Source organism: Ranitomeya imitator, chromosome 8 (genome assembly GCF_032444005.1).
Source record: "Ranitomeya imitator isolate aRanImi1 chromosome 8, aRanImi1.pri, whole genome shotgun sequence".
Classification (NCBI taxonomy): Eukaryota; Metazoa; Chordata; class Amphibia; order Anura; family Dendrobatidae; genus Ranitomeya; species Ranitomeya imitator.
In genome coordinates this window covers 60,736,618-60,762,210 of record NC_091289.1, presented here as the reverse complement: position 1 = coordinate 60,762,210, position 25,593 = coordinate 60,736,618, and the positions used below count along the sequence as shown (strand labels likewise).

Here is a 25,593-nt window from a genome sequence, read left to right as displayed (position 1 = left end):
TGGTATGTCCACTGATGTACCCTCTGTGCACGGACAGCCGTCGTCACACCCAGCCGGGCCAGGATCTCAGCTTTCAGCTTCTCAAAGTCCTGAGCGACCTCCGGGTCCAAATCATGGTAAGCTTTTTGGGCCTCGCCGGAGAGAAACGGGGCAATCAAATCGGCCCATCGTGCCTTCGGCCACTTCTCTCTCAATGCCGTCCGCTCAAAAGTTGTCAGGTATGCCTCGACGTCATCTTCTGCAGTCAGCTTTTGCCAGTATCGACTCACATGGATCCTTCTGGACTCTGCTTCCGGGTCAGCGTCAGGCATGCTCACCAGGCGCTGCGCCACCTGTTGGAGAAGTTGGCGGTCTGCAACCGTCATGTCCAGTAACTCCTTCAGCTGTGCGGCCATCAAGCGATTAGCTTCGTGCTGTGCGGCAGTGGCCTGCTGCTGTACGGCAGTGGACTGTACTAAGGCTTTCACCACGTCTTCCATGCTGTCGCCTGTGCCATGGTATGCCCGCGTTCTCCACCACAATGTGACAAAACACTCTGGGATCGCCTTTGCTGGGGTCAAAGGACACGTGGTTTGTGCATTGAATCTGAGGCGTACAGCAGGTTTCTGAGCAGGCTGACCTCAGGTCAGATTTATTAACGTGGAAGCAACACAAAAAAACAAAACATAAAAATAAACCCTAGCCTGTCCGGCACTAACTAAACAAATACGTTGCTATCTCAACAACTGGGGGGGCTTCTCCCACCCAGCTAACATCATACAGATCTTGAGCAGAGCTCTTCACTCACGTTTGTCTCACACAGGCAGGCAATCTGTGTGCCCCAGTCAGACACTGGAAACACCCAGCTGGTCATCTTTTATTCCTGCAATCATTAACCCATTAGCACCCTGAAGATACTGAGTGGCCTAATTCACATAGGACAAACACCTGGGCGAGATATACCTGCCTCCATCTACCACACCAGCATGAGTCTTACAATATATATATATATATATACACACCAGAGTTTGTTGTGTTATAATGTATGATGGTATTATTATTATATTCTTCATATATGTACTATATACACAATTATCTTTATGTGTGCACTCTCAAAAATTGTTATGTATTTCTTTTTGTATCTGAGTGATCTTTGTATCTTTGTATACAAACACTCTTAAGCATATATTTTGGTTAATATGCGAGTATATATATATATATATATATATATATATATATATTTTTATATATAGTTTTATGATTTTTCATATATATACCTTTTGGCATATTAATAATAGATACACATGTCAGTTTATTCCTATGGTTCACTATGTTGGTATTATTTAGCTGCACTTTCATATATTTACATATTTATATATACACTCACATTTATGATTGTCCCACTAGTTCAAGTGTTTAGCACACTCCTATTTATGCATATCTCCCTAATATACTTAATTTAGCATTGTGGGTATAGCGTACATCAGGCACACACAGCTTGCATTCTGATGTGCTGTTCACATTTGCCCTCTCACTATCGTGTACACAGGCGTACTTTTATTCCCTTGATCCCAGCTGATCTTTTTCTCCATCTTCGGCGGTGTGCGCTCGCTGAGACTCCTGGTATCGGGTTGCTGCGGCGACGCATCTCTCCTGTGGCTCTTTCCGCTCCCCTGCTCTGACGCGTCGGGTAGGGGAGTGGACGAGCTCCTTGTGACGCTGAGCGGTAGTGACGTCCGAACCGGCGTTGTTGATGTGAGCGCCATTACAAACCGCTGCCACCACTGCTTTTTAACTGCTATATAAACCCCCATATGGCCACTGTGGTTGAGACTATCCCCCTGGACGAAGCTTAACCGCAAAACGCGCGTCGGGGTCTATTTACTGCTCTGCTTTTTCAGGTAAATACATTCCTACCTCTCCCTATGCCTTGCACTTTAGCACTACATGCACTTTGTGGCCATTATATGAATACATAGAGTAATACCACTTTAAGGATCTCTAGGGCTCTCTTTATTTCATGTGTTAGGTTTGCCAACATATATTTGAATATTTACTTATCCCTGTGTACCTTTCATCTATGTGGCATTAGACATGTGGCTACGTTTTAGGCAGACTTATTCAGCTCATATATCTTTGGCATTTTTGTATTATTACATATCTATGGTCTTTTTGCACATATTATTGACTATCATTCATGCCTTTTTGAACCCTATTGGGCTTTACCAGCAAGTATTTGGGATCATTTGATTTTTTGATAGATGTTTTGTATGTATTTTTCTTAGCAGACAGTATATTCTGTCTTATGTATCTCCACTGATTGTTATTGGACTTTATTAGAATTTTAATGTATTATTAATAAAATTCAGTGTTTTTATTGGCACAAAGCTTCTGCTCTGTTCCTATCTTTGGATATTTGCTCTAACTTGGAAGTGCCTGCAATATAGGCTATTACTTTGGATAGATATGAATTCCTTGAGGGGTCTAGTTTCCAAAATGGGGTCACTTGTGGGGGTTTCTGCTGTTTTCACATGTCAGGGGCTCTTCAAATGTGACATAGCATTCACAATGTATCCCAGGCAAATAGTGTTCTTTCCTTTTCTAGCCCTGCCATGTGCCCAAGCAGAAGTTTTGACCACATATGGGGTATAGTCACTTTCGGGACAAATTGCGCAACAATCTATGGAGTCATTTTTCTCCTATTAAAATTACAAATTTGGGGCTATAAACATTTTCATGAAAAAAATGACAATTTTAACCCCTTAGTGACCACCGATACGCCTTTTAACGGCGGCCGCTAAGGGTACTTAAACCACAGCGCCGTTAATTAACGGCGCTGTGGAAAAAGTGTATAGCGCCCCCCAGAGTCGGATTTTCTCCGGGGTCTCGGCTGCCGGGGGTAGCTGAGACCCCAGAGAACATGATTCGGGGTTTTTTTTACCCACCCCACATTTGCGATCGCCGGTAATTAACCGTTTACCGGCGATCGCAAAAAAAACAAAAAAAACGCGATTTCTTTTTAATTTCTCTGTCCTCTGATGTGATCGCACATCAGAGGACAGAGAAATGGGGTCCCAGGTGGCCCCCCAATACTTACCTATCTCCCCCGGTGCTCCTCGTGGCTCCCGGTGGGCGCCGCCATCTTCAAAATGGCGGGCGCATGCGCAGTGCGCCCGCCGGCCGGCCCCGGGAGAGTCTTTGGGGTCTCGGCTACCGGGGGTAGCCGAGACCCCAAAGAGCATGATCGGGGTCGGTTTTACCGACCCCTGTTTTGCGATCGCCGGTAATTAACTGTTTACCGGCGACCGCAAAAAAAAAAAAAAAAAAGCAAAGTGTAATTCCCTGTCCTCTGATGTGATCGCACATCAGAGGACAGAGAAATAGGGGGATTCGGGGGCCCTATTATACTTACCGGTGTCCCTGGGTCCTCCTGCTGCTCCTCCTGGCCGCCGGGGTCTTCTGGGGAAAAGAAAATGGCGGGCGCATGCGCAGTGCGCCCGTCATCTGTCTCCATCTGCTGGCCGGCAGGAGAAGAGCAGTTGGGGCTAAAATTAGGGCTAGGGTTAGGGCTATGGTTAGGGCTAGGGTTAGGGCTAGGGTTAGGGCTAGGGTTAGGGCTAGGATTAGGGCTAGGATTAGGATTAGGGCTAGGGTTAGGATTAGGGCTAGGGTTAGGATTAGGGCTAGGATTAGGGCTAGGGCTAAATTTAGGGTTAGGGTTGGGGCTAAATTTAGGGTTAGGGTTGGCGCTAAATTTAGGGTTAGGCTTCTTTCACACTTACGTCGGTACGGGGACGTAGCAATGCATCGGCCCGACATACCGACGCACGTTGTGAAAATTGTGCACAACGTGGGCAGCGGATGTAGTTTTTCAACGCATCCGCTGCCCAATCTATGTCCTGGGGAGGAGGGGGCGGAGTTACGGCCACGCATGCGCGGTCAGAAATGGCGGATGCGACGTACAAAAAAACGTTACATTGAACGTTTTTTTGTGCTGACGGTCCGCCAAAACAATAATCCAGTGCACGACGGACGCGACGTGTGGCCATCCGTCACGATCCGTCGGCAATACAAGTCTATGGGCAAAAAACGCATCATGCGGGCACATTTGCAGGATCCGTTTCTTGTCCAAAACGACAGATTGCGACGGATGCCAAACGACGCAAGTGTGAAAGTACGCTTGGGATTAGGGTTAGGTTTGGGATTAGGGTTAAGGTTAGGGTTGTGATTAGGGGTGTATTGGGATTAGGGTTAGGTTTGAGGTTAGTGTTGAGATTAGGATTAGGGGTGTGTTGGATTTAGGGTTTTGATTAGGGTTATGGTTAGGGTTATGGTTAGGGTTGACATTAGGGTTGTTTTGGCGTAAGGGTTGTGATTATCGTTAGGGTTAGTGATTAGGATTATGGATCAGGTTCAGATTAGGGTTAGGGGTGTGTTGGGGTTAGGGTTGGAGCTAGAATTGGGGGGTTTCCACTGTTTAGGTACATCAGGGGGTCTCCAAACACGACAGCCAATTTTGCGCTCAAAAAGTCAAATGGTGCTCCCTCCCTTCTGAGCTCTGCCGTGTGCCCAAACAGTGGGTTACCCCCACATATGGGGCATCAGCGTACTCGGGATAAATTGGACAACAACTTCTGGGGTCCAATTTCTCTTGTTACCCTTGTGAAAATAAAAACTTGGGGGCTACAAAATCTTTTTTGTGAAAAAAAAAATATTTTTTATTTTCACGACTCTGCATTCTAAACTTCTGTGAAGCACTTGGGCATTCAAAGTTCTCACCACACATCTATATAAGTTCCTTGGGGGGTCTAGTTTCCAAAACGGGGTCACTTGTGGGGGGTTACTACTGTTTAGGTACATCAGGGGCTCTGCAAACGCAACATAACGCCCACAGGCCATTCTATCTAAGTCTGCATTCCAAAACGGCGCTCCTTCCCTTCCGAGCTCTGCCGTGCGCCCAAACAGTGGTTTACCCCCACATATGGGGCATCAGCGTACTCAGGATAAATTGAAAAACAACTTTAGTGGTCCAATTTCCCTTGTTACCCTTGTGAAAATAGAAACTTGGGGGCAAAAAGATCATTTTTGTAGAAAAAATGCAATTTTTTATTTTCACGGCTCTATGTTATAAACTTCTGTGAAGCACATGGGGGTTCAAAGTGCTCACCACACATCTAGATAAGTTCCTTAAGGGGTCTAGTTTCCAAAATGGTGTCACTTGTGGGGGGTTTCCACTGTTTAGGCACATCAGGGGCTCTCCAAACGTGACATGGCATCCGATCTCAATTCCAGACAATTCTACATTGAAAAAGTAAAACGGCACTCCTTCTCTTCCAAGCTCTGCGGTGCGCCCAAACAGTGGTTTACCCTCACATATGGGGTATCGACGTATTCAGGAGAAATCGCACAACAACTTTTGTGGTCTAATTTATCCTGTTACCCTTGTGAAAATAAGAATTTGTGACATATCTCTCTGATTTAAGGGCATAAAAATACAAAGTTTGAAAATTGCAAAATGTTAAAAATTTTCGCCATATTTGTTTTTTTTTCATAAATAATTGCAAGTAATATCGAAGAAATTTATAAATTAGAAGAACTGGCGGGCACCACTATACGGGATCTCCCATCACATGCCACAGATACATATATATAAAGACAGAGAAAAAGGAGGCATGTACAAAGTGGGGATCACCACAATCTAATAGTACAAATATAATAAATTTTTATTAGAAGCACAAAGCACCAAACACTGCACAAAAACTTTTAAAAACACATAAAAAAAATTTTTGGGTTGTTTTATGTGTTTTTAAAAGTTTTTGTGCAGTGTTTGGTGCTTTGTGCTTCTAATAAAAATTTATTATATTTGTACTATTAGATTGTGGTGATCCCCACTTTGTACATGCCTCCTTTTTCTCTGTCTTTATATAATATTGAAGAAATGTTACCACTAACATGAAGTACAATATGTCACGAAAAAACAATCTCAGAATCAGCGGGATCCGTTGAAGCGTTCCAGAGTTATAACCTCATAAAGTAACAGTGGTCAGAATTGTAAAAATTGGCTCGGTCATTAAGTACCAAATTGGCTGTCACTAAGGGGTTAAATATGACTACCTAATGTTATCAAATTTTCTGTAGTAACTGTGCATCCAAAATGCTCACTGTACCTCTGGATAAAATCATTAAGGGGTGTAGTTTCCAAAATGGGGTCACTTGTGTTTTTTTTTTTTCACTATTTAGACACACCAGGGGATTTCCAAATGCAAAATGACGTGGGGTATCGACGCAGTAGTAAGAAATTGCACAACAATTTTTTTTGGTCCATTTGTTCCTATTTTCTGAAGATAAAAAAATTGGTGCTAAAAGTACATTTTTGTGGGTAAAATCTGATTTTTTTACTTTTATTTTCACAGCTCTACATTATCAACTTCTGTAAAGTACCTGTGAGTTCAAGATGCTCAATACACATCTAGAGAAGTTCCCTAAGGCTGGAGTCACACTAAACATATGAAAAATCGGTCCGAGTCTCGCTGTTGAGAATCGCACGAGTGTTCTCCATATGGTCTTCCGTGTGTAATGTGTTTACAATGCGATGATGAGACTTTCTCGCACCCATGTATCCGTATGACATGCATATGGCTTTACATTTCTCACTGATTTTCTCCATTGAATTAAATAGCTCAATGGGCTGAAATTAAGAAAATATGTCCATATTTGTCGCAAGTAACACAGATGGTGCATGTGGCGTCCAAGTTTTTCTCGCACCCATAGACTTGGGTGAGTCTCGGTGACAATCCCAGTATGCTGCAATTTTACACGCACGCTGAATACGCCTGAGAATATAAACGGTGATGTGAGCTGCCCCACAGATTAACACTGGTCCGAGTGCTATGTGATGTAGTCTCGCATAGCACTTGTCTGTACTCTACAGTAGTGTGACTCCGGCCTAGGGGGGCTAGTTTTCAAAATGGGGTCATTGTTTAGGTCAGGGGTGGAGAACCTAAGGCCTGCGGGCCGCATGCGGCCCAAGGTGGCTTTTCATGCGGCCCATGGGAAGGTCCCCGGAGTCCGCAATGCCTGGTTGGCAGCCGTATCCTACCAGCTACTGGCCCTTTAACCCCCAAGTGCACGGTACACAGCGTTCATTACAGAATGATGCCTGCTCTGCACATGATTGATGATGTCATCGGGGTTAGCACCGGGTGAGCGCCCAGTGCTCTCCTGTCCCGGAAGAGGAGCTGCTCTTCCGGGACAGGAGTCCAGAGCAATCTCTGTGCTGGCAGCTCTGTGCCCCTCAGCTATGTGACCCCTGTGTCCCCCCCGCCTGTGCCCCAATATATCTTTGCCCAACAAGCCCCATGATTTCTGTGCCTCCAGTGATCTCTGCCCCCTGCAGCTATATGCCCCCGTGATTTCTGTGCCCTCCAGCTACATGCCCCCCGTGATTTCTGCCCCTCCAGCTATGTCCCGTGATTTGTGCCCTCCAGCTATATGCCCCTCATGATCTGTGCCCCCAGCCATGTGCATCCCTGTGATCTCTGTGCCCCCAGCCATGTGCATTCCTGTGATCGCTGTGGCTCCCAGCTTTGTGCCCCCTTGATATGTACCCCGTTATATTTGTGCTCCCATGTGATCTGTGCCCCTGTGATCTGTTACCTCCAGCTATGTGCCCCTCCATGTTCTCTGTGCCCCCAGCTATGTGCCCTCCTTTGATCTTTGTGCCCCCCCCCCCCCCAGTGATTTCTATGCCACCCCTGGAAAAGCAGCTGTGAGAAACAACATGATCAGTATCACCTAATATCACAGCTGCACCGAAGAGAAGCAGCTCCAGCCGTCACATTAAGGGTGAGTTACCGTAATTGTTTGACTAAATATACCGAGGTAATTTTCAAGGTGATAATTTTTATGTGGCCCCCCGCATGATGCCAGAAATTTCCAAATGGTACCCGGCTAGAAAAAGGTTCCCCATCCCTGGTTTAGGCACATCAGGGGCTCTCCAAATGCAACATGGCATCCGCACTTGACTCCACATATATGGGGTATCAGCATACTCAGGAGAAATTGCACAACAAATTTTAGGATCCATATTCTCCTGTTACCCTTGTGAAAATAACAAAATTGAAGCTAAAGTAAAATGTTTGTGAAAAAGTTAAATGTTCATTTTTTCTTTCCACATTGCTTTAGCTCCTGTGAAGGGTTAATTAACTTCATGAATGTGGTTTTGAGCTCATTGAGGGGTGCAGTTTTTACAATGGTGTCACTTTTGGGTATTTCTGTCATATGGGCCCCCGCTGGTCAACTTTTACCCTTATAACGTCCTAACAAAAATAACTGTTTCAAAAATTGTGCTGATGTAAAGTAGACATGTGGGAAATGTTATTTATTAACTATTTGGTGTGACATTCAGTACAGACCAAAAGTTTGGACACACCTCATTTAACCCCTTGGCGACCGCCGATACGCCTTTTAACGGCGGCCGCTAAGGGTACTTAAACCACAGCGCCGTTAATTAACGGCGCTGTGGAAAAAGTCCATAGCGCCCCCCAGAGGCCGATTTTCTCCGGGGTCTCGGCTGCCGAGGGTAGCCGAGACCCCAGAGAACATGATTCGGGGGGTTTTTAACCCACCCCGCATTTGCGATCGCCGGTAATTAACCGTTTACCGGCGATCGCAAAAAAAAAAAAAAAAAGCGATCTCTTTTTAATTTCTCTGTCCTCCGATGTGATCGCACATCGGAGGACAGAGAAAAGGGGTCCCAGGTGGCCCCCCAATACTCACCTAGCTCCCCCGATGCTACCCGTCTCCCGGTGGGCGCCGCCATCTTCAAAATGGCGGGCGCATGCGCAGTGCGCCCGCCGGCCGGCACCGGGAGAATCTTTGGGGTCTCGGCTGCCGGGGGTAGCCGAGACCCCAAAGAGCATGATCGGGGTCGGTATTACCGACCCCTGTTTTGCGATCGCCGGTAATTAACTGTTTACCGGCGACCGCAAAAAAAAAAAAGAAAAAAAAAAGTAAAGTGTAATTCTCTGTCCTCTGATGTGATCGCACATCAGAGGACAGAGAAATAGGGGGATTCGGGGACCCTAGCATACTCACCTAGGTCCCTGGATCCTCTTGCTGCTCCTCCTGGCCGCCGGCAGCAGAACATGGCGGACGCGTGCCCAGTGCGCCCGCCATCTGTCTCCATCTGCCGGCCGGCAGAACAGCAGTTGGAGCTAAAATTAGGGTTAGGGGTAGGGTTAGGGGTAGGGTTAGGGGTAGGGCTAAATTTAGGGTTAGGGTTGGGGCTAAATTTAGGGTTAGGGTTGGGGCTAAACTTAGGGTTAGGCTTCTTTCACACTTACGTCGGTACGGGGCCGTCGCAATGCGTCGGCCCGACATACCGACGCACGTTGTGAAAATTGTGCACAACGTGGGCAGCAGCTGTAGTTTTTCAACACATCCGCTGCCCAATCTATGTCCTGGGGAGGAGGGGGTGGAGTTACGGCCACGCATGCGCGGTCAGAAATGGCGGATGCGACGTACAAAAAAACGTTTCATTGAACGTTTTTTTGTGCCGACGCTCCGCCAAAACACAACTGATCCAGTGCACGACGGACGCGACGTGTGGCCATCCGTCACGATCCGTCGGCAATACAAGTCTATGGGCAAAAAACGCATCCTGCGGGCACATTTGCAGGATCCGTTTCTTGTCCAAAACGACGGATTGCGACGGAATGCCAAACGACGCAAGTGTGAAAGTAGCCCTAGGGCTAGGGTTAGGGTTGGGGCTAAAGTTAGGGCTAGGGTTGGGGCTAAAGTTAGGGTTAGAGCTGGGATTAGGGTTAGGGTTTGGATTAGGGTTGGTATTAGGGTTAGGGTTGGCATTAGGGTTACGCTTGGGATTAGGGTTAGGTTTGGGATTAGGGTTAAGGTTAGGGTTGTGATTAGGGGTGTATTGGGATTAGGGTTAGGTTTGAGGTTAGTGTTGAGATTAGGATTAGGGGTGTGTTGGATTTAGGGTTTTGATTAGGGTTATGGTTAGGGTTGACATTAGGGTTGTTTTGGGGTAAGGGTTGTGATTATGGTTAGGGTTAGTGATTAGGATTATGGATGAGGTTGGGATTAGGGTTAGGGGTGTGTTGGGGTTAGGGTTGGAGCTAGAATTGGGGGGTTTCCACTGTTTAGGTACATCAGGGGGTCTCCAAACACGACAGCCAATTTTGTGCTCAAAAAGTCAAATGGTGCTCCCTCCCTTCTGAGCTCTGCCGTGTGCCCAAACAGTGGGTTACCCCCACATATGGGGCATCAGCGTACTCGGGATAAATTGGACAACAACTTCTGCGGTCCAATTTCTCTTGTTACCCTTGTGAAAATAAAAACTTGGGGGCTACAAAATCTTTTTTGTGAAAAAAAAAAATATTTTTTATTTTCACGACTCTGCATTCTAAACTTCTGTGAAGCACTTGGGCATTCAAAGTTCTCACCACACATCTAGATAAGTTCCTTGGGGGGTCTAGTTTCCAAAATGGGGTCACTTGTGGGGGGTTACTACAGTTTAGGTACATCAGGGGCTCTGCAATCGCAACATAATGCCCACAGACCATTCTATCAAAGTCTGCATTCCAAAAAGGCGCTCCTTCCCTTCCGAGCTCTGCCGTGCGCCCAAACAGTGGTTTACCCCCACATATGGCGCATCAGCGTACTCGGGATAAATTGGACAACAACTATTGCAGTCCAATTTTTCCTGTTACCCTTGTGAAAATAAAAACTTGGGGGCTACAATATCTTTTTTGTGGAAAAAAAATATTTTTTATTTTCACGACTCTACATTCTAAACTTCTGTGAAGCACTTGGGCATTCAAAGTTCTCACCACACATCTAGATAAGTTCCTTGGGGGGTCTAGTTTCCAAAATGGGGTCACTTGTGGGGGGTTACTACAGTTTAGGTACATCAGGGGCTCTGCAATCACAACATAATGCCCACAGACCATTCTATCAAAGTCTGCATTCCAAAAAGGCGCTCCTTCCCTTCCGAGCTCTGCCGTGCGCCCAAACAGTGGTTTACCCCCACATATGGCGCATCAGCGTACTCGGGATAAATTGGACAACAACTTTTGGGGTCCAATTTCTCTTGTTACCCTTGTGAAAATAAAAATTTGGTGGCTAAAAAATCTTTTTTGTGGAAAAAAAAAATATTTTTTATTTTCACGGCACTGCATTATAAACTTCTGTCAAGCACTTGGGCATTCAAGGTTCTCACCACACATCTAGATAAGTTCCATGGGGGGTCTAGTTTCCAAAATGGGGTCACTTGTGGGGGATTTCTACTGTTTAGGCACATCAGGGGCTCTCCAAACGCGACATGGCGTCCAATCTCAATTCCAGCCAATTCTACATTGAAAAATTAAAACGGCACTCTTTCTCTTCCAAGCTCTGCGGTGCGCCCAAACAGTGGTTTACCCCCACATATTGGGTATCGATGTACTCAGGAGAAATTGCACAACAACTTTAGTGGTCTAATTTCTCCTGTTACCCTTGTGAAAATAAAAATTTGTGGGCAAAAAGATCATTTTTGTAGAAAAAATGCAATTTTTTTTTTCACGGCTCTACGTTATAAACTTCTGTGAAGCACATGGGGGTTCAAAGTGCTCACCACACATCTAGATAAGTTCCTTAAGGGGTCTAGTTTCCAAAATGGTGTCACTTGTGGGGGGTTTCCACTGTTTAGGCACATCAGGGGCTCTCTAAATGTGACATGGTGTCCGATCTCAATTCCAGCCAATTCTGCATTGAAAAAGTCAAACGGCGCTCCTTCACTTCTAAGTTCTGCGGTGCGCCCTAACAGTGGTTTACCCCCACATATGGGGTATTGGCGTATTCAGGAGAAATTGCATAACAAAATTTATGGTTACATTTCTGTTTTTGCACTTGTGAAAATAAAAAAAATGGTTCTGAATTAAGATGTTTGCAAAAAAAAGTTAAATGTTCATTTTTTCCTTCCACATTGTTTCAGTTCCTGTGAAGCACGTAAAGGGTTAATAAACTTCTTGAATGTGGTTTTGAGAACCTTCAGGGGTGTAGTTTTTAGAATGGTGTCACACTTCATTATTTTCTATCATATAGACCCCTCAAAATGACTTCAAATGTGATGTGGTCCCTAAAAAAAAAATGGTGTTGTAAAAATGAGATATTGCTGGTCAACTTTTAACCCTTATAACTCCCTAACAAAAAAAAATTTTGTTTCCAAAATTGTGCTGATGTAAAGTAGACATGTGGGAAATGTTATTTATTAACTATTTTTCATGACATATCTCTCTGATTTAAGGGCATAAAAATACAAAGTTTGAAAATTGCAAAATTTTAAAAATTTTCGCCATATTTCCGTTTTTTTCATAAATAATCGCAAGTAATATCGAAGAAATGTTACCACTAACATGAAGTACAATATGTCACGAAAAAACAATCTCAGAATCAGCGGGATCCGTTGAAGCGTTCCAGAGTTATAACCTCATAAAGTGACAGTGGTCAGAATTGCAAAAATTGGCCTGGTCATTAAGTACCAAATTGGCTCTGTTACTAAGGAGTTAAAGACCGCAGAGTGAAGGCAAAAGGGCCAACAAGTGCTAAGCATCTCTGGGAACTCCTTCAAGATTGTTGGAAGACCATTCCCGGTGACTACCTCTTGAAGCTCATCAAGAGAATGCCAAGAGTGTGCAAAGCAGTCATCAAAACAAAAGGTGGCTACTTTGAAGAACCTAGAATATAAGACATAATTTCAGTTGTTTCACACTTTTTTGTTAAGTATATAATTCCACATGTGTTAATTCATAGTTGTGATGCCTTCAGTGTGAATGTACAATTTTCATAGTCATGAAAATACAGAAAAATCTTGAAATGAAAAGGTGTGTCCAAACTTTTGGTCTGATTTAAGGGCATAAGAAATAAAAGTTTGAAAATTGCAAAATGTTCAAGTTTATCACCACATTTCTGATATTTTCACAAATAAAAGCAAGTCATATCAAATAAATTTTACCACTATCACGAAGTACAATATGTCACGTAAAAAGAATCTCAGAATCGGTGGCATCTGTAGAAACATTCCATTCCAGAGTTATAACCACATAACGTGACACTGGTCAGATTTTAAAAAATTGGCTTGTTCATTAAGGCCAAAATTGGCTCTGTCACTAAGGGGTTAAGGGGGTATTCCCATCTCAGACATTTATGGTATATCCAGTAATAAATGACAGATTGCAATCATTGGCATGGACCACAGAGTAGAAACAAATTATTTAAACGGGTGAAAGTGGTTAAAAATGGTTGAAAAATAAATGTTTTTCAGGTCATGGTGACACCAGCATCAGGGGCATCAATACTGTGTTCAAACAACCGTGGCCAGATAAAAGGGACGTCTGTAAACAGTACAAGCGTTACTCAGGTCAACATGACCGATCCTAGGCTGTCCAAACAAAGCATGAAATTCACTGAAACTTATTTCTCTTGAAATATTGCTGCAAAAATATTTTAATGATTTTACCTAGGTTTGTATATTAGTCACGCTTCGTTGTTAAAAGTTCTTAAACAAAATAATTATAAGAGACACCTGAGTAACCCCAAAATATATACCAATATGGCTTCATTCACACATCTATGTTTTAAATAGCAGTTTTCAGAGTAAAACCTTCAATTCTAATGATTGGCTCCACAATATGCCACACATGGATGCCATCTGTGCTGTATATGTGTGTTGTCCATTTGAAATACACGTGTGTGAACTGAACCCAATGCATATACTCAACTTCAGATCCATTTATTGTCTGTATGGGATATAACTCTATAATGGACATGACCATCTCTGCTCCATTCACTAGGGTCTGCAGAAGAACCTGATTTTGGCAATTGCAGACCGTCCTGGTAATCTGGTAATCAGACCCCCCAATGATTAGTACGTTAGATACTATCCTTTGGATAGGGACTTTATATTTTGGGTATAACCATTTAATGGGGTTATTACCAAGATATACCACACCCAGGCAAAAAAAGGTAGGTGTGAGCTGGATCTTCTGGTTGCCCATAGTGGCAGTGGAATTAGTCGATTCTATTGGGCCCAACGGTAAAATCTGAGTGTTTGTCCTCTGTCTTCGTGCATTTAAGCCCCTGGGGGCATCAAGACCCTGGTATGATTACTATATTATAGCAGGAAGAATCCTCATGGTAGTCTGGCTTCTATGTAAAAAGTGTACAACTGCAATCATAGACAACATTCTTGTATCCTTGAATAGAATTGTGATCAAATTGGGTGATATTAGCCACACAATATTTCATTGTGCCACATGGGATAAAAGTAGAGAGAACCGGTCCTTATAATATGCTGCCTTTATTTAGGGCAGCATATTATTGAGATAGACTTGCTTTAATTAGGAAATACCTAATATTGTCACACAGCCAACATTTGTCTGTAACAGCAGCGACAGGAGCCAACTCCAGTCGCCGCTGTTTGGGTATTTAAATGCTGCTGTCAATCACTCACACTGGATTTACATTATAAGATTGCTGGTTTTCATTTGCCCACTACCATGTGATCACAGAGCTAACACTGCAGCCAAAGAAATGCTTGATGCACCACTCCACCGGTTTTTATTTTAGTGCTGGAGTGGTGCCACTAATCTAAGTTCATTGCCCCTACTATTATACTCACTGGCTCCTGTCTTCTTCTCTTCCCGGCGCAGCTCTGGTCCCATGCTGCCATTTTGTGATTGCAACTTTGGACTGACCAGAAGTCAGAGATAACGGTCAGTGGTTCTCAGTAAAGGTACCTTCACACTGAACGATATCGCTAGCGATCCGTGACGTTGCAGCATCCTGGCTAGCGATATCGTTCAGTTTGACACGCAGCAGCGATCAGGATCCTGCTGTGATGTCGTTGGTCGACGCAGAAAGGCCAGAACTTTATTTCGTCGCTGGACTCCCGCAGACATCGCTGAATCGGCGTGTGGGACGCCGATTCAGCGATGTCTTCACTGGTAACCAGGGTAAACATCGGGTTACTAAGCGCGGCCCTGCGCTTAGTAACCCGATGTTTACCCTGGTCACCAGGGGACCGGCATCGTTGGTCGCTGGAGAGCTGTCTGTGTGACAGCTCTCCAGCGACGCTGCAGCGATCGGGATTGTTGTCTGGATCGCTGCAGCATCGCTAAATGTGACGGTACCTTAAGTCTATAGGAGCCTTGTGCTTTCTTAGACTTACATTGAGCTGAGACTTATGGATGGACCAGTTAACAGCAGAGAAGACGACCAAAGAAGTGCCGATAACAGATGAAGACGATGGCTGGTGAGCATAATACTATTGGAGGGAACTTATATTAGTGACACCACTCCAGCGGTAAAATAAAATAAAAAAACAACACAGCTGGAGTGATGCTTTAAGGCCCTCTGTGACTGCCATCTTAGTCCTTCTATAAAGGACTAACAATACGACAAATGTGAAAAATATAAAAATTTGAATCACCCAATTTTTCATATTTAAATATATAATAATAAAAAAGGCTCATTTTGTATCGCCGCATCTGGAAAAATCCATACTATCAAAATATAAAAAGTATTCATTCACACAGTAAATGTGTAGAGAGGGGAAAAAAAATCAAAATGATGGAATTGCAGTTATTCGGTCATCACATCAAAAAAAAAAAGTAATAAAAATAGAGCAAAACATTGCATGTACCCAGAAATTACCGTATATACTCGAGTATAAGCCGAGATTTTCAGCCCATTTTTTTGGGCTGAAAGTCCCCCTCTCGGCTTATACTCGAGTCATACCCGGGGGTCGGCACGGGAGGGGGAGCGGGGGCTATGTAATTATACTTACCTGCTCCCGGCGTGGTCCCTAGACGTCCCTGCTTCTTCCCCGGCGCTGCATCTTCTTCCTGTATTGAGCAGTCACATGGTACCGCTCATAACAGAAATGAATATGCGGCTCCACCTCCCATAGAGGTGGAGCCGCATATTCATTACTGTATATGAGCGGTAACTGTGACCGCTCAATACAGGAAGAAGATGCAGCGCCGGGGAAGAAGCAGGGATGCAGCGCCAGGACCAGGTAAGTATACGGGGAGGGGGAGCGCTGCGCGATAGTCACCTGCTCCTCGGTCCGGGTGCTGCTCTGTCTTCAGCAGTGACGCTCAGGTGAGAGGGCACGGTGACGTAGTCAGTGCGCGCCCTCTGCTGAACGTCAGTGTCGAAGACGGAGCCGCACGAGGAGCAGGTGACAGTGCCAGGGTCCTGAGCGAAGAAAGGTGAGTATGTGATTTTTTTTTTTTTATGGCAGAAAAAGCAAATGGGGCAAGTGGCTGTGCGGAGCATCTGTATGGGGCCATACTTGTGCAGCAGTATAAGGGGCAAGTGACTGTGCGGAGCATCTTATGGGGCCACACTTGTGCAGCACTATAAGGGGCAAGTGGCTGTGCGGAGCATCTTATGGGGCCATACTTGTGCAGCACTATAAGGGGCAAGTGACTGTGCGGAGCATCTTATGGGGCCACACTTGTGCAGCACTATAAGGGGCAAGTGGCTGTGCGGAGCATCTTATGGGGCCATACTTGTGCAGCACTATAAGGGGCAAGTGACTGTATGGAGCATCTTCTCGGGCCATACTTGTGCGGCATTATAAGGGGCAAGTGACTGTGCAGAGCATCTTATGGGGCCATACTTGTGCAGCATTATAAGGGGCAAGTGGCTGTGCGGAGCATCTTATGGGGCCATACTTGTGCAGCATTATAAGGGGCAAGTGGCTGTATGGAGCATCTTCTGGGGCCATACTTGTGCAGCATTATAAGGGGCAAGTGACTGTGCGGAGCATCTGTATGGGGCCATACTTGTGCAGCATTATATGGGGCAAGTGGCTGTGCTGAGTATCTGTATGGGGCCATAACACTTGTGCAGCACTATATGGGGCAAGTGACTGTACGGAGCATCTTATGGGGCCATAACGCTTGTGCAGCACTATATAGGGCAAATATCTCTATGGAGCATCTTATGAGGCCCTTATTACCCTTTATGCAGTATTATATGGGGCATATTTTAATATGGAGCATCTAATGGGGCCCATCAAACTTTATGGAGCATTATATGGGGCTCCTGATTCAATATGGATATTCAAAAACACTTAACCTACTGATGTCTCAATTAATTTTAATTTTATTGGTATCTATTTTTACTTTTGACATTTACCGGTAGCTGCTGCATTTTCCACCCTAGGCTTATACTCGAGTCATTAAGTTTTCCCAGGTTTTTGTGGCAAAATTAGGGGGGGTCGGCTTATACTCGAGTATATACGGTATATTCCTAAAACTGTTAGTACACCACGAAAAAAATAATCAAGCCCTCATATAGCTCCTTTGACAGAGAAATAAAATAGTCTCGGAAATTGATGACAACTGTAATTTTTTAAAAATTAAATGAATAATTCATAATTTTAGAAAATGATATGAGTTTGACATCACCGTAATCATACTGACCTGTAAAATCAAGTCGTTAGATGTCTTCATTTTAACAAGTTTGGAATAAATGTGACGTTTTACTTATTTACGCTGGAGAACATTTTCTTCTTTTTCTTCTTCAAGAAACACCCAGGACCAGGGCTGCCCCGAGTGTGGATTTCCTCCCCCATCCAGTGCCAAACACACGGTGAGCTGAATATTTCCCTCTCTTTGATATATATTCTCCAGTGTTTAGGAGCACTATTTGGTAAAATGAACTGTTTATTCAAAACTATAAAAAAAAAGTATCAATAAAAGAAAAAAAAAAAATCAGCTCACTCACTGTGTAAAGATCCCTGATGCGTGGATAAAGCCTTGTAGTACAACAAGAGTTCACATGCAGGAAAAATGTAAAAATCCAGCAAAGAGGTCCTTAAAAACATCTTTATTGATGAGCCATTAAAAAAAAATCAATGTGGAAAAGCATACGGGTTTCTGACACAACGTCCTAATTATTGCATACCCAAGAGACGGAACATTGTGTCAGAAATGAGTATGCTATTCCACATTGGATTTTTAATGGATCGTCAATAAAGATGTTATTTTAAGGATCCCTTTGCTGGATTTCTACATTTTTCCCGCATATTAAAAACAAGCCCTCATACAAAACGTTATGGCTCTCAGAAGAAAGGAAAAAGGAAAGCGCACAAAACAAAATTAGATACTGCAGGATAGAGTTGAAAGAATAGTTTGAATTAACTTTTAAAATTTTCATTTTCTAAAAAAAAAATGATTTTGGAAATCCTACAAACAAAACCTATACACGAGACCATGACCTTGGGCTTGAATGAATACATATGCTTGCACAAGTAAAATCTTCTGTAAAAAATCCAAGGAGGTTTATTAATGACAAGTAGAGTAAACAGTTTTAGAACCAGAGGTAACATAAAAAACAGCATACTTGAAGTTCCAACAGAGTATAAAATCCTTCCGAGAAACATGGGCTTCACGTTTCTTCCATCCAACAAGAGGAATTAAGGACTGGTAGCTGTCAGGCTTCTCTGTGGTATCCTAATGTCCTGATCTATAATTTATGGCTTGTGGATCGTCTGTGATGCGTGTCTACGTCAAGTGGACAACGGGAGGTGAGGGGGAGTGAGAGATAGAACGGAGGGATGGAAATTCATAAATGATCATATGCTGATAAAAAAAAAAAAGAAAAAAAGTCAAAAGAAAATATATTGCACAAATATATATCTATCTATTTATGGGTATACATGCCACTCAGGTGAATGCAACTAGGACGGATAGAGAAACCCAGCGGATCAACCAAGATATTTCTGCAAAATCAATAGCTAGCCTAGACAATACTTACTGGAACTGGTACACAATTCTGAAACCGCAACGTTTGTCACATCTATTACACGTGAAATGCAAATAAACTGACTGCCATCAAATATGATCCTATTCCGAGATCAGGCGCTTTCCTCCTATAGGTGCTGGTACTCTAGAAATGTGTGGATGACGGGTCTACTTTATGTGCCGTTTAAAAAGTCGTAACAAAATACGAGATGTGATGAAACGTTGTATTTATGTTGAAAGTATTCTCCGAGGGAGGCTGGTAAAGATGGCTCGTTAAGAGGCGACAGAATGTGTGATATTGAGAATTACAAGGGGGCAGAGTGTCAAGGAAATAGGTAATGAAAGAGAAATGTTCTCGTAAGGAACCGGAAAATGAGGAATGAGCGCGACCATAAAATATATTTGGGAAACCAGAGCTGCGGTGCCAGTTGGACGGTAAAACCCTGTGCATACATTATTACTGGTTACAAAAGCCTCTGAGGGTCAGGGGTTCGGAAAAGGGGTTTGACAGCTGTTCCTAGTCTTCATTTGGTGTCAATGATTGCTGAAAAGCGTCTAATGAGGAACGTATTGCAAGAGCCGATCTATACCCCGTCTTCTATAGGTAAAAACAATCCAAGCTGTAGGTGCCTGCAAATCTATTGCAAACCCTTCTGATTCCCAATGGGTCAAGAGGTGACTCCCAGACACCCCAGAAGATAAACAGAGAGCCCGGCTGGAGACTCTTTCCTGAGCAAGGCCTTGTAGCAGCACATCCTGAGTAGAAGGTAAGACGTGGAAGGAGGGGGCAACCTGAACAAGGTCCCTCAGGAGCACTTCCACACACAAATCGCCAAGCTGCCCCCAAAAAACATGTAGAGAAGGTTCTTGACTTCATGAGTGATCTCAAAACCAAAGCCTTCCCCGATCACTACGTGCCATGAGGATCCAAACTTCTTGTCCATTGTCTCTTTTATCATCTTCGCTGCACTCTGAAAAAAAATAGAGATTAACCAATTCAGAATATGACAAGCCTTAGCGAATGTCCATTTAAAGGAATTGTATATTTTTATTTAAAGGGGGTTGTCCACTGCTAGGACAACCGCTTCTCATTCCTCATGTTTAGCCCTGTTAAAATAAAAAACAGCAATACTCGCTTCCGATGCCGGGACCATTCCAGCGGTGTCACGTGAACCCTGCGTCCAAATCAACCATCAAGAGAAAGTCAGAAAGGAACCGCACCTCCGATTTCCAGCCGATGTTCAATATGAATGGGGGGCATGACGCAGACATTGATTGGGCGCAGGGCCATAACTGCACAAGACCCCCGGTAATGTGAATGCTGACACTGATGGGACCACGCCAGCACCGGAGGGGAGCATACAGTGCTTTTATTTGAACAGGGCCAAACATCAGGAACGAAAAGGCGTTGTCCAAGTAATGGACAACCCCTTTAATCCCTCATCTTCAAGATTTCTGCTTCCTGTCAGTGAATGGCAATCTTGTTTACATGTGGATGTCTTTGCATAGTTCAGTGATGGATACAAATCAGTTTTCTGAGGTTGGCGGTCTCATAAAGTGGTCTACGCATGGCTAATGTGCGGCAATTTTGAAAAGTAACAATAAAAGTAATAATAAAGTAAACAATTTTGAAAAGTGAACAATTTTGTCAGCAATTCTGATAATATAGCTGAAAACTGCAGTAACATTTTCGGAGCCGCCGCATTGAGCCTGATCCAACTACTCTGATGGATCGCAGCCTCCTGCATGTAAAGAGCACATATCACCAATCTGTGGCTGCATTGATATCTAAAGGGAATCTGTCACCAAGTTTTTTATACCCCATCTGAGAGCAGCATGAGTAGGGGCGCAGCCCCTGATTCCAGTGATGCGTCACATACTCTCCTGATAATTAAAAACATATGGGTCAAATGGGTGGAATGCTGGTATAAGCAAAACAAGGAGTGGACAGTATGCAAGACCCCGTAACCGTAAAGAAGAAAACATGGAGCGCAGCTCCAGAACAGATGCTCATGGACCTCAGAGCTTAAGAGCAGGGCCCTCACTCCTTATGGGATCTGTTGTGTTATTCTGTAATGTCTTTACATTTCAGAGGGGACATGTACTGACAATAAAGTGCTGCAGAAATAAAAATTATTACTACTATTTAAAAATAATGTTAATTTTATGCCGCTAGGTAAAAATTTACGGAACTGAACATGAGGTTCTCTATAAGTGGGCTTCATACAGTCGGATCGGAATATTAAAGCAAGAACCCCATGTTAAGTTTTGTAAATGTTTGTCTTGCGGCAGTAAATCAATGTACGACTTTTGGATGTGCGGTCCATGACTTTTTGTACAGTTACGGGACCTTAAGGGTAGGCCATCAATATATAACGACATCGTTTGGTACCAATCATTTACATCGGTTTGCTCTAAAGGCTATAAAACTGCCAATGACGGGTAAAGGGTTAATGATTGGCGGTCGTTCAGTGCTGCCGGTCGGTCCTTATAAACGGACGCTTAGTGCGCTTGCATAAACAAGGCAGTGACAAATACAGTTATCAGTTTACTACTTATACTTATAGCGTAAAGGGGTTTCCTTGCCTTAGGCTACAAGTCTGCAGTCACTCTCTGCAACTGAAGACTTGTGAATCGTGCTGTGAGGGTTCTCTAGGCCGGCGGTCTGCATGCTTGACATATTCTAACTAGACTGTGTCCGGCCTCGCTCAATGAACTTGCATAGAGAGGCCGCAGCACGCGACTACATGATCATGGTGTACAATGTGAGGATTCACAAGTCTGCAGTCACATAGACTGACTGCAGATTCCCACCATGAGGCTGGACAACCCCTTTAAGAGGAATCTGTTACCAGGTTTTTGCTACCCCATCTGTAAGCAGCATGATGTAGGGGCAGAGACACTGATTTCAGTGATGTGTCACTTACTGGGCTGCTTGCTGCAGTTTTGATAAAATCATCGCTTCATGTTCTGCAGATTTACCAGTTGTCTGCTGAGTCCTGTGTAATCCCATGCTATACAGAAAATAGCAAGACACACTCGAACTTTCTTCATTTACGAACATTCAGTTTTAATTGCCGGTATATAGAGTAGGATTCCTGAACATTATAACGACCCTCTGAATGTCTGCTTATGCTCGAGGAGAATCTATTGAGCCGAGTCCACCGCGGTAATCATGTCGATTGCATTATAATGTCCAGGAATAGTACTCTATATACCGGACCACACCACTGATTGACACTATGTACACTGTGCATAGGCAGAAAGCTGCCTATCATTGGTAGGGGCAGGTTTACACAGTACTCATGAATAATGAGGACTACCTGGCAGCAGGTTTAAAAGTCCTCTAGTGATAATCTCTGGCTGAGAAAACTGTGATTTTATCAAAACCGCATCAAACAGCCCAGTAAGTGACACATCACTGGGATATGGGCCTGTCTCTACATTATACTGGGTGGCAAAAATCTGGTGACAGATTCCCTTTAACACTTTGTACAAATTACTGCAGTAATAGGACGAGTATTGTATTCTGGAAATGAACGCTAAAGTTACCTCATTATTACTGGCAAACTTTTCACAGGCTGTAACACAGAGCTCCATGGTTTCTACTCTCATCTCTTCTGGCATGTCCGTGTGCTGGAGGGAGAAGACAATGCGGTTAGTGACCACTTATACCATGGCGAATGCCAACTGTACACTATAGAGCAGAATTCTGCGGACAGCCCTGTAAATGGTGGGTTTGGCCTCATTACTAAAGTCATACGATGGCTTCTTATCGGCTGGATGAGATGTAGTTTTAGTACTGGAAAATGGGGAAGAAAATGAGAGTCAAGCGTGATGAATTCTACCTTTATTTTTATGGTGTTCATTGTACAGTAAAAAGTACCTGGCGATATTATTTCACATGATACCCAGTTTTTTTTTTTGTTTTTTTTTACTCCTAGTGGTGAAAAAAAATTAAGAAATAATGATCTCTTCATTTGTAATGGAGGAGAAAGGCGACCACCTTTCTCCTCCATTACCAACAAAAATGTGATTTTTATGGGTTATTTATTAATCCACTTACGGGACTTGACCCTGCAATCATCTCTCACGATTTCTTGTTCTATGCATTGCAGCAGATAGCTAAAATCACCGTCTCCTAGGAAGCCTGTGCTTGGGCCTCACTGGAGCACCAACATGGCAGCCATGGAAGCCTTGAGCAAACCCCTGGCTGCCACTGAAAGAGGCATGGTGCAAGCTTCTTTTAGTTTTTTTTTTATTCTCAACAAGCACATACGAATGGCTTTTCTAGGTGTCCAAATGCTTTCGGCCATATAGTGTATCTGTACATAGACACGCACGCAATCGGATTGATTTATCAAGCTAAATGCACCAGAATGTTATCGTAATTAGCGGGAAAAAAAACAACAACAAAAAAAACACAACTTTCAGGCCTTCTTGGAAAGGGATGTGGGTTTTCCAGAAAAGAATGTAGCCTAATGTACCACGATGTGTGGCAAACGTGAACACAACTATTTGACACAAAGTAGGGCGCTCACACCTGCATCAGAAGGGAGCGCCGCAAATGAAATTGTGACCCCACCCGCCTGCAGAGATGAGTGAATGGCCAACAATCTTCGTGCATGTTTCTTATTCTAATGAACAGGACATGTCATGATACCTGCTGGTCAGGGCTGTGGAGTCAGAGTCGTGGAGTCGGAGCCCATTTTGGTGGAGTCGGAGTCATGGAAATTGAGGAGTCGGAGGTTTGGCTTACCGACTCCACAGCCCTGCTGCCGATTATGCATGCATCTCTGCGGGAGTCCTGACTTCTGATATGACAGACAGCGCTGTCAAAAAAAACTTTAACCAGCCACTTTAAAATACAGTATGGCGTCTAAACTAAGGGTGCACTTCCACTGGCCAATCACAGCCGCTGATCTGCTACATGTAAACTGATGGGCGGTCGTTTAATAGACCGTTTGGACAGGCTGCCATCACTTTCATGCATACAGAACGATCGCTAATGCGATCGTCCTGTGCGCATAAACTCGGCAGCACAAATAAATATTCCTTACACAGCACAATGTGCTGCCGAGAATGATGAGGATTTACGCAATCTCACTGAGGGAGAGCATTACTTCCGTTTCTTTCCCAGGTTTGGAGTTCCTTTTAATATATTTTTTTATCCACTGAAAAGCCCCAGTAATAACCTTTATCATTCCTGACGCCAGGTAAAGCACCAACTTGACCTCTAGACTGAAAACTACATGAAAAGAGGGTGAAGAAAGTACAAAAAAAATAATGAAGATCTATTACCAACATGCTACAGTTGCTATGCGCTAGCTGCCATTTATTCAGAGTTTCCCTTTAAAGCCTCATTGAGGCGTCTGTTTTCACATACGTTTTCTATACATAGAACACGGACCCATTATGGTCACTGGGGCTTTTCACATGTCCGTGTTTTTTTGCAGACCGTACTCAACAATAAAGATCTCGGATCCAAAACACTTATTAAACTTGTATTATTTTTTTTTTTTTTTTGCGTATGTGAAAAATCATTGAGGTCCGATTGAGGGCTAGCGCAGTAAAATGGGCTGTTGTCATTGGTGCAAACTTGGAACCGAGGCGTTGTTACCCGTATTAGTGGGAAGCTGTGCATCCTCTTGTAGTCCGCCTCATCCTTCTTGCCCTCTCCGGGATCTGCCATGACACTCTCTCTCTTCAAGTAACAGCAATTAGTGATGTGCAAAACAGAACATATAGCGAGGAGTCCGGAGAAGCGGGCGACGTCAAATCACTAGAGAAAGACAGAACATAGAATGTAGCGCAAGCAAAATCAAACGTGGTCTTTCATCAGTCTCCGCTCTTATTATATGATGCCTTGGTCTTTCTATTAAAGATGGCAACGAGTCCCTGCCACATTCAGAGAAAGGACAAACTGTATCAAGTGTTAGAAGCGCTCTACGGGTGAACTTTCGTGGCACCAGTGCGCGGATTCATTTATTTTACTTCCAAATAATAGCCGTCTAAGCGTTAAAGAGCACAGCCCGTCTCCGCATCACCAGGGCAACTAGCAGATAGGATTGTGTTCAAAGAGAGAAAGGCATAAAGAAAAAAGCCCTTTAAATGTTACAAAACAGCTCCTTAAAGGGATATCATGCCGTTTAACAAAGCCGTCTGTGCGCTGACGCCATCACACATGGTGCTTGCTGACTGTACATTTTTGCAGAATAAGTAATATTAGATGCTGACAGATATTTTGGGCCGCAATCTTTTTTTAAATTTGTGGCGGTGGGCAAAAAGCTGAGACATGCGGTCTCATTCAATTCTTAAAGGGGTACTCCCATCTCGTATATTTATGTCATATCAACATCAATCTTAAGGGGACAGAATAACTGTTTCAAACTAAGTCCCGCCACTCGGTGCTCCATGGCTGATTATGTTTTTATTCTTCTGATAATGAAGTCGTGTGTATCAAGAAAATATTTTGAAGTACATATATTTTTTATTGCATTTTATTTGACATTTTTTATTGCATTTTTTTAAGGAAATTACAGCAACCAAAAAAAAAGCCAATTTAGGGGTTTTGATTTTTTTTCCTTTTCATTTAAGCATTCACCATATAAGACAAATATTTTTAGATTGTATTAGTTCAGGCAATTATGCCTGCAGTAATGCCAAACATATAAAAAAAAATCATTTTTTACAATTTGCTATTTATGTTTGGGGGAAAGGGGGATGATTTTAACTTTTAGATTTTTAAGGATTTATATGGCTCTCTTATTCATCACTGTGCATCTGAGCCTCAGCA

At 43.6% G+C, this 25,593-nt stretch overlaps 1 protein-coding gene across 2 annotated transcripts in view; it reads right to left on the bottom strand.

Annotated features, from left to right (window-relative positions):
* Positions 1–18,310: 18,310 nt before the first annotated feature.
* DNAL4 (dynein axonemal light chain 4) overlaps positions 18,311–25,593 on the bottom strand; it is a 32,111-nt gene continuing 24,828 nt past the window's right edge. For both annotated transcript variants that reach the window (XM_069737011.1, XM_069737012.1), the window contains exons 2-4: positions 24,418–24,579; positions 22,350–22,433; positions 18,311–19,768 (exon numbers count right to left, since the gene is read on the bottom strand). In XM_069737011.1, the coding sequence (XP_069593112.1) occupies positions 19,604–19,768; positions 22,350–22,433; positions 24,418–24,489 (321 nt within the window). In that variant the 5' untranslated portion in view covers positions 24,490–24,579 and the 3' untranslated portion in view covers positions 18,311–19,603. The remainder of the gene's footprint in view (positions 19,769–22,349; positions 22,434–24,417; positions 24,580–25,593) is intronic.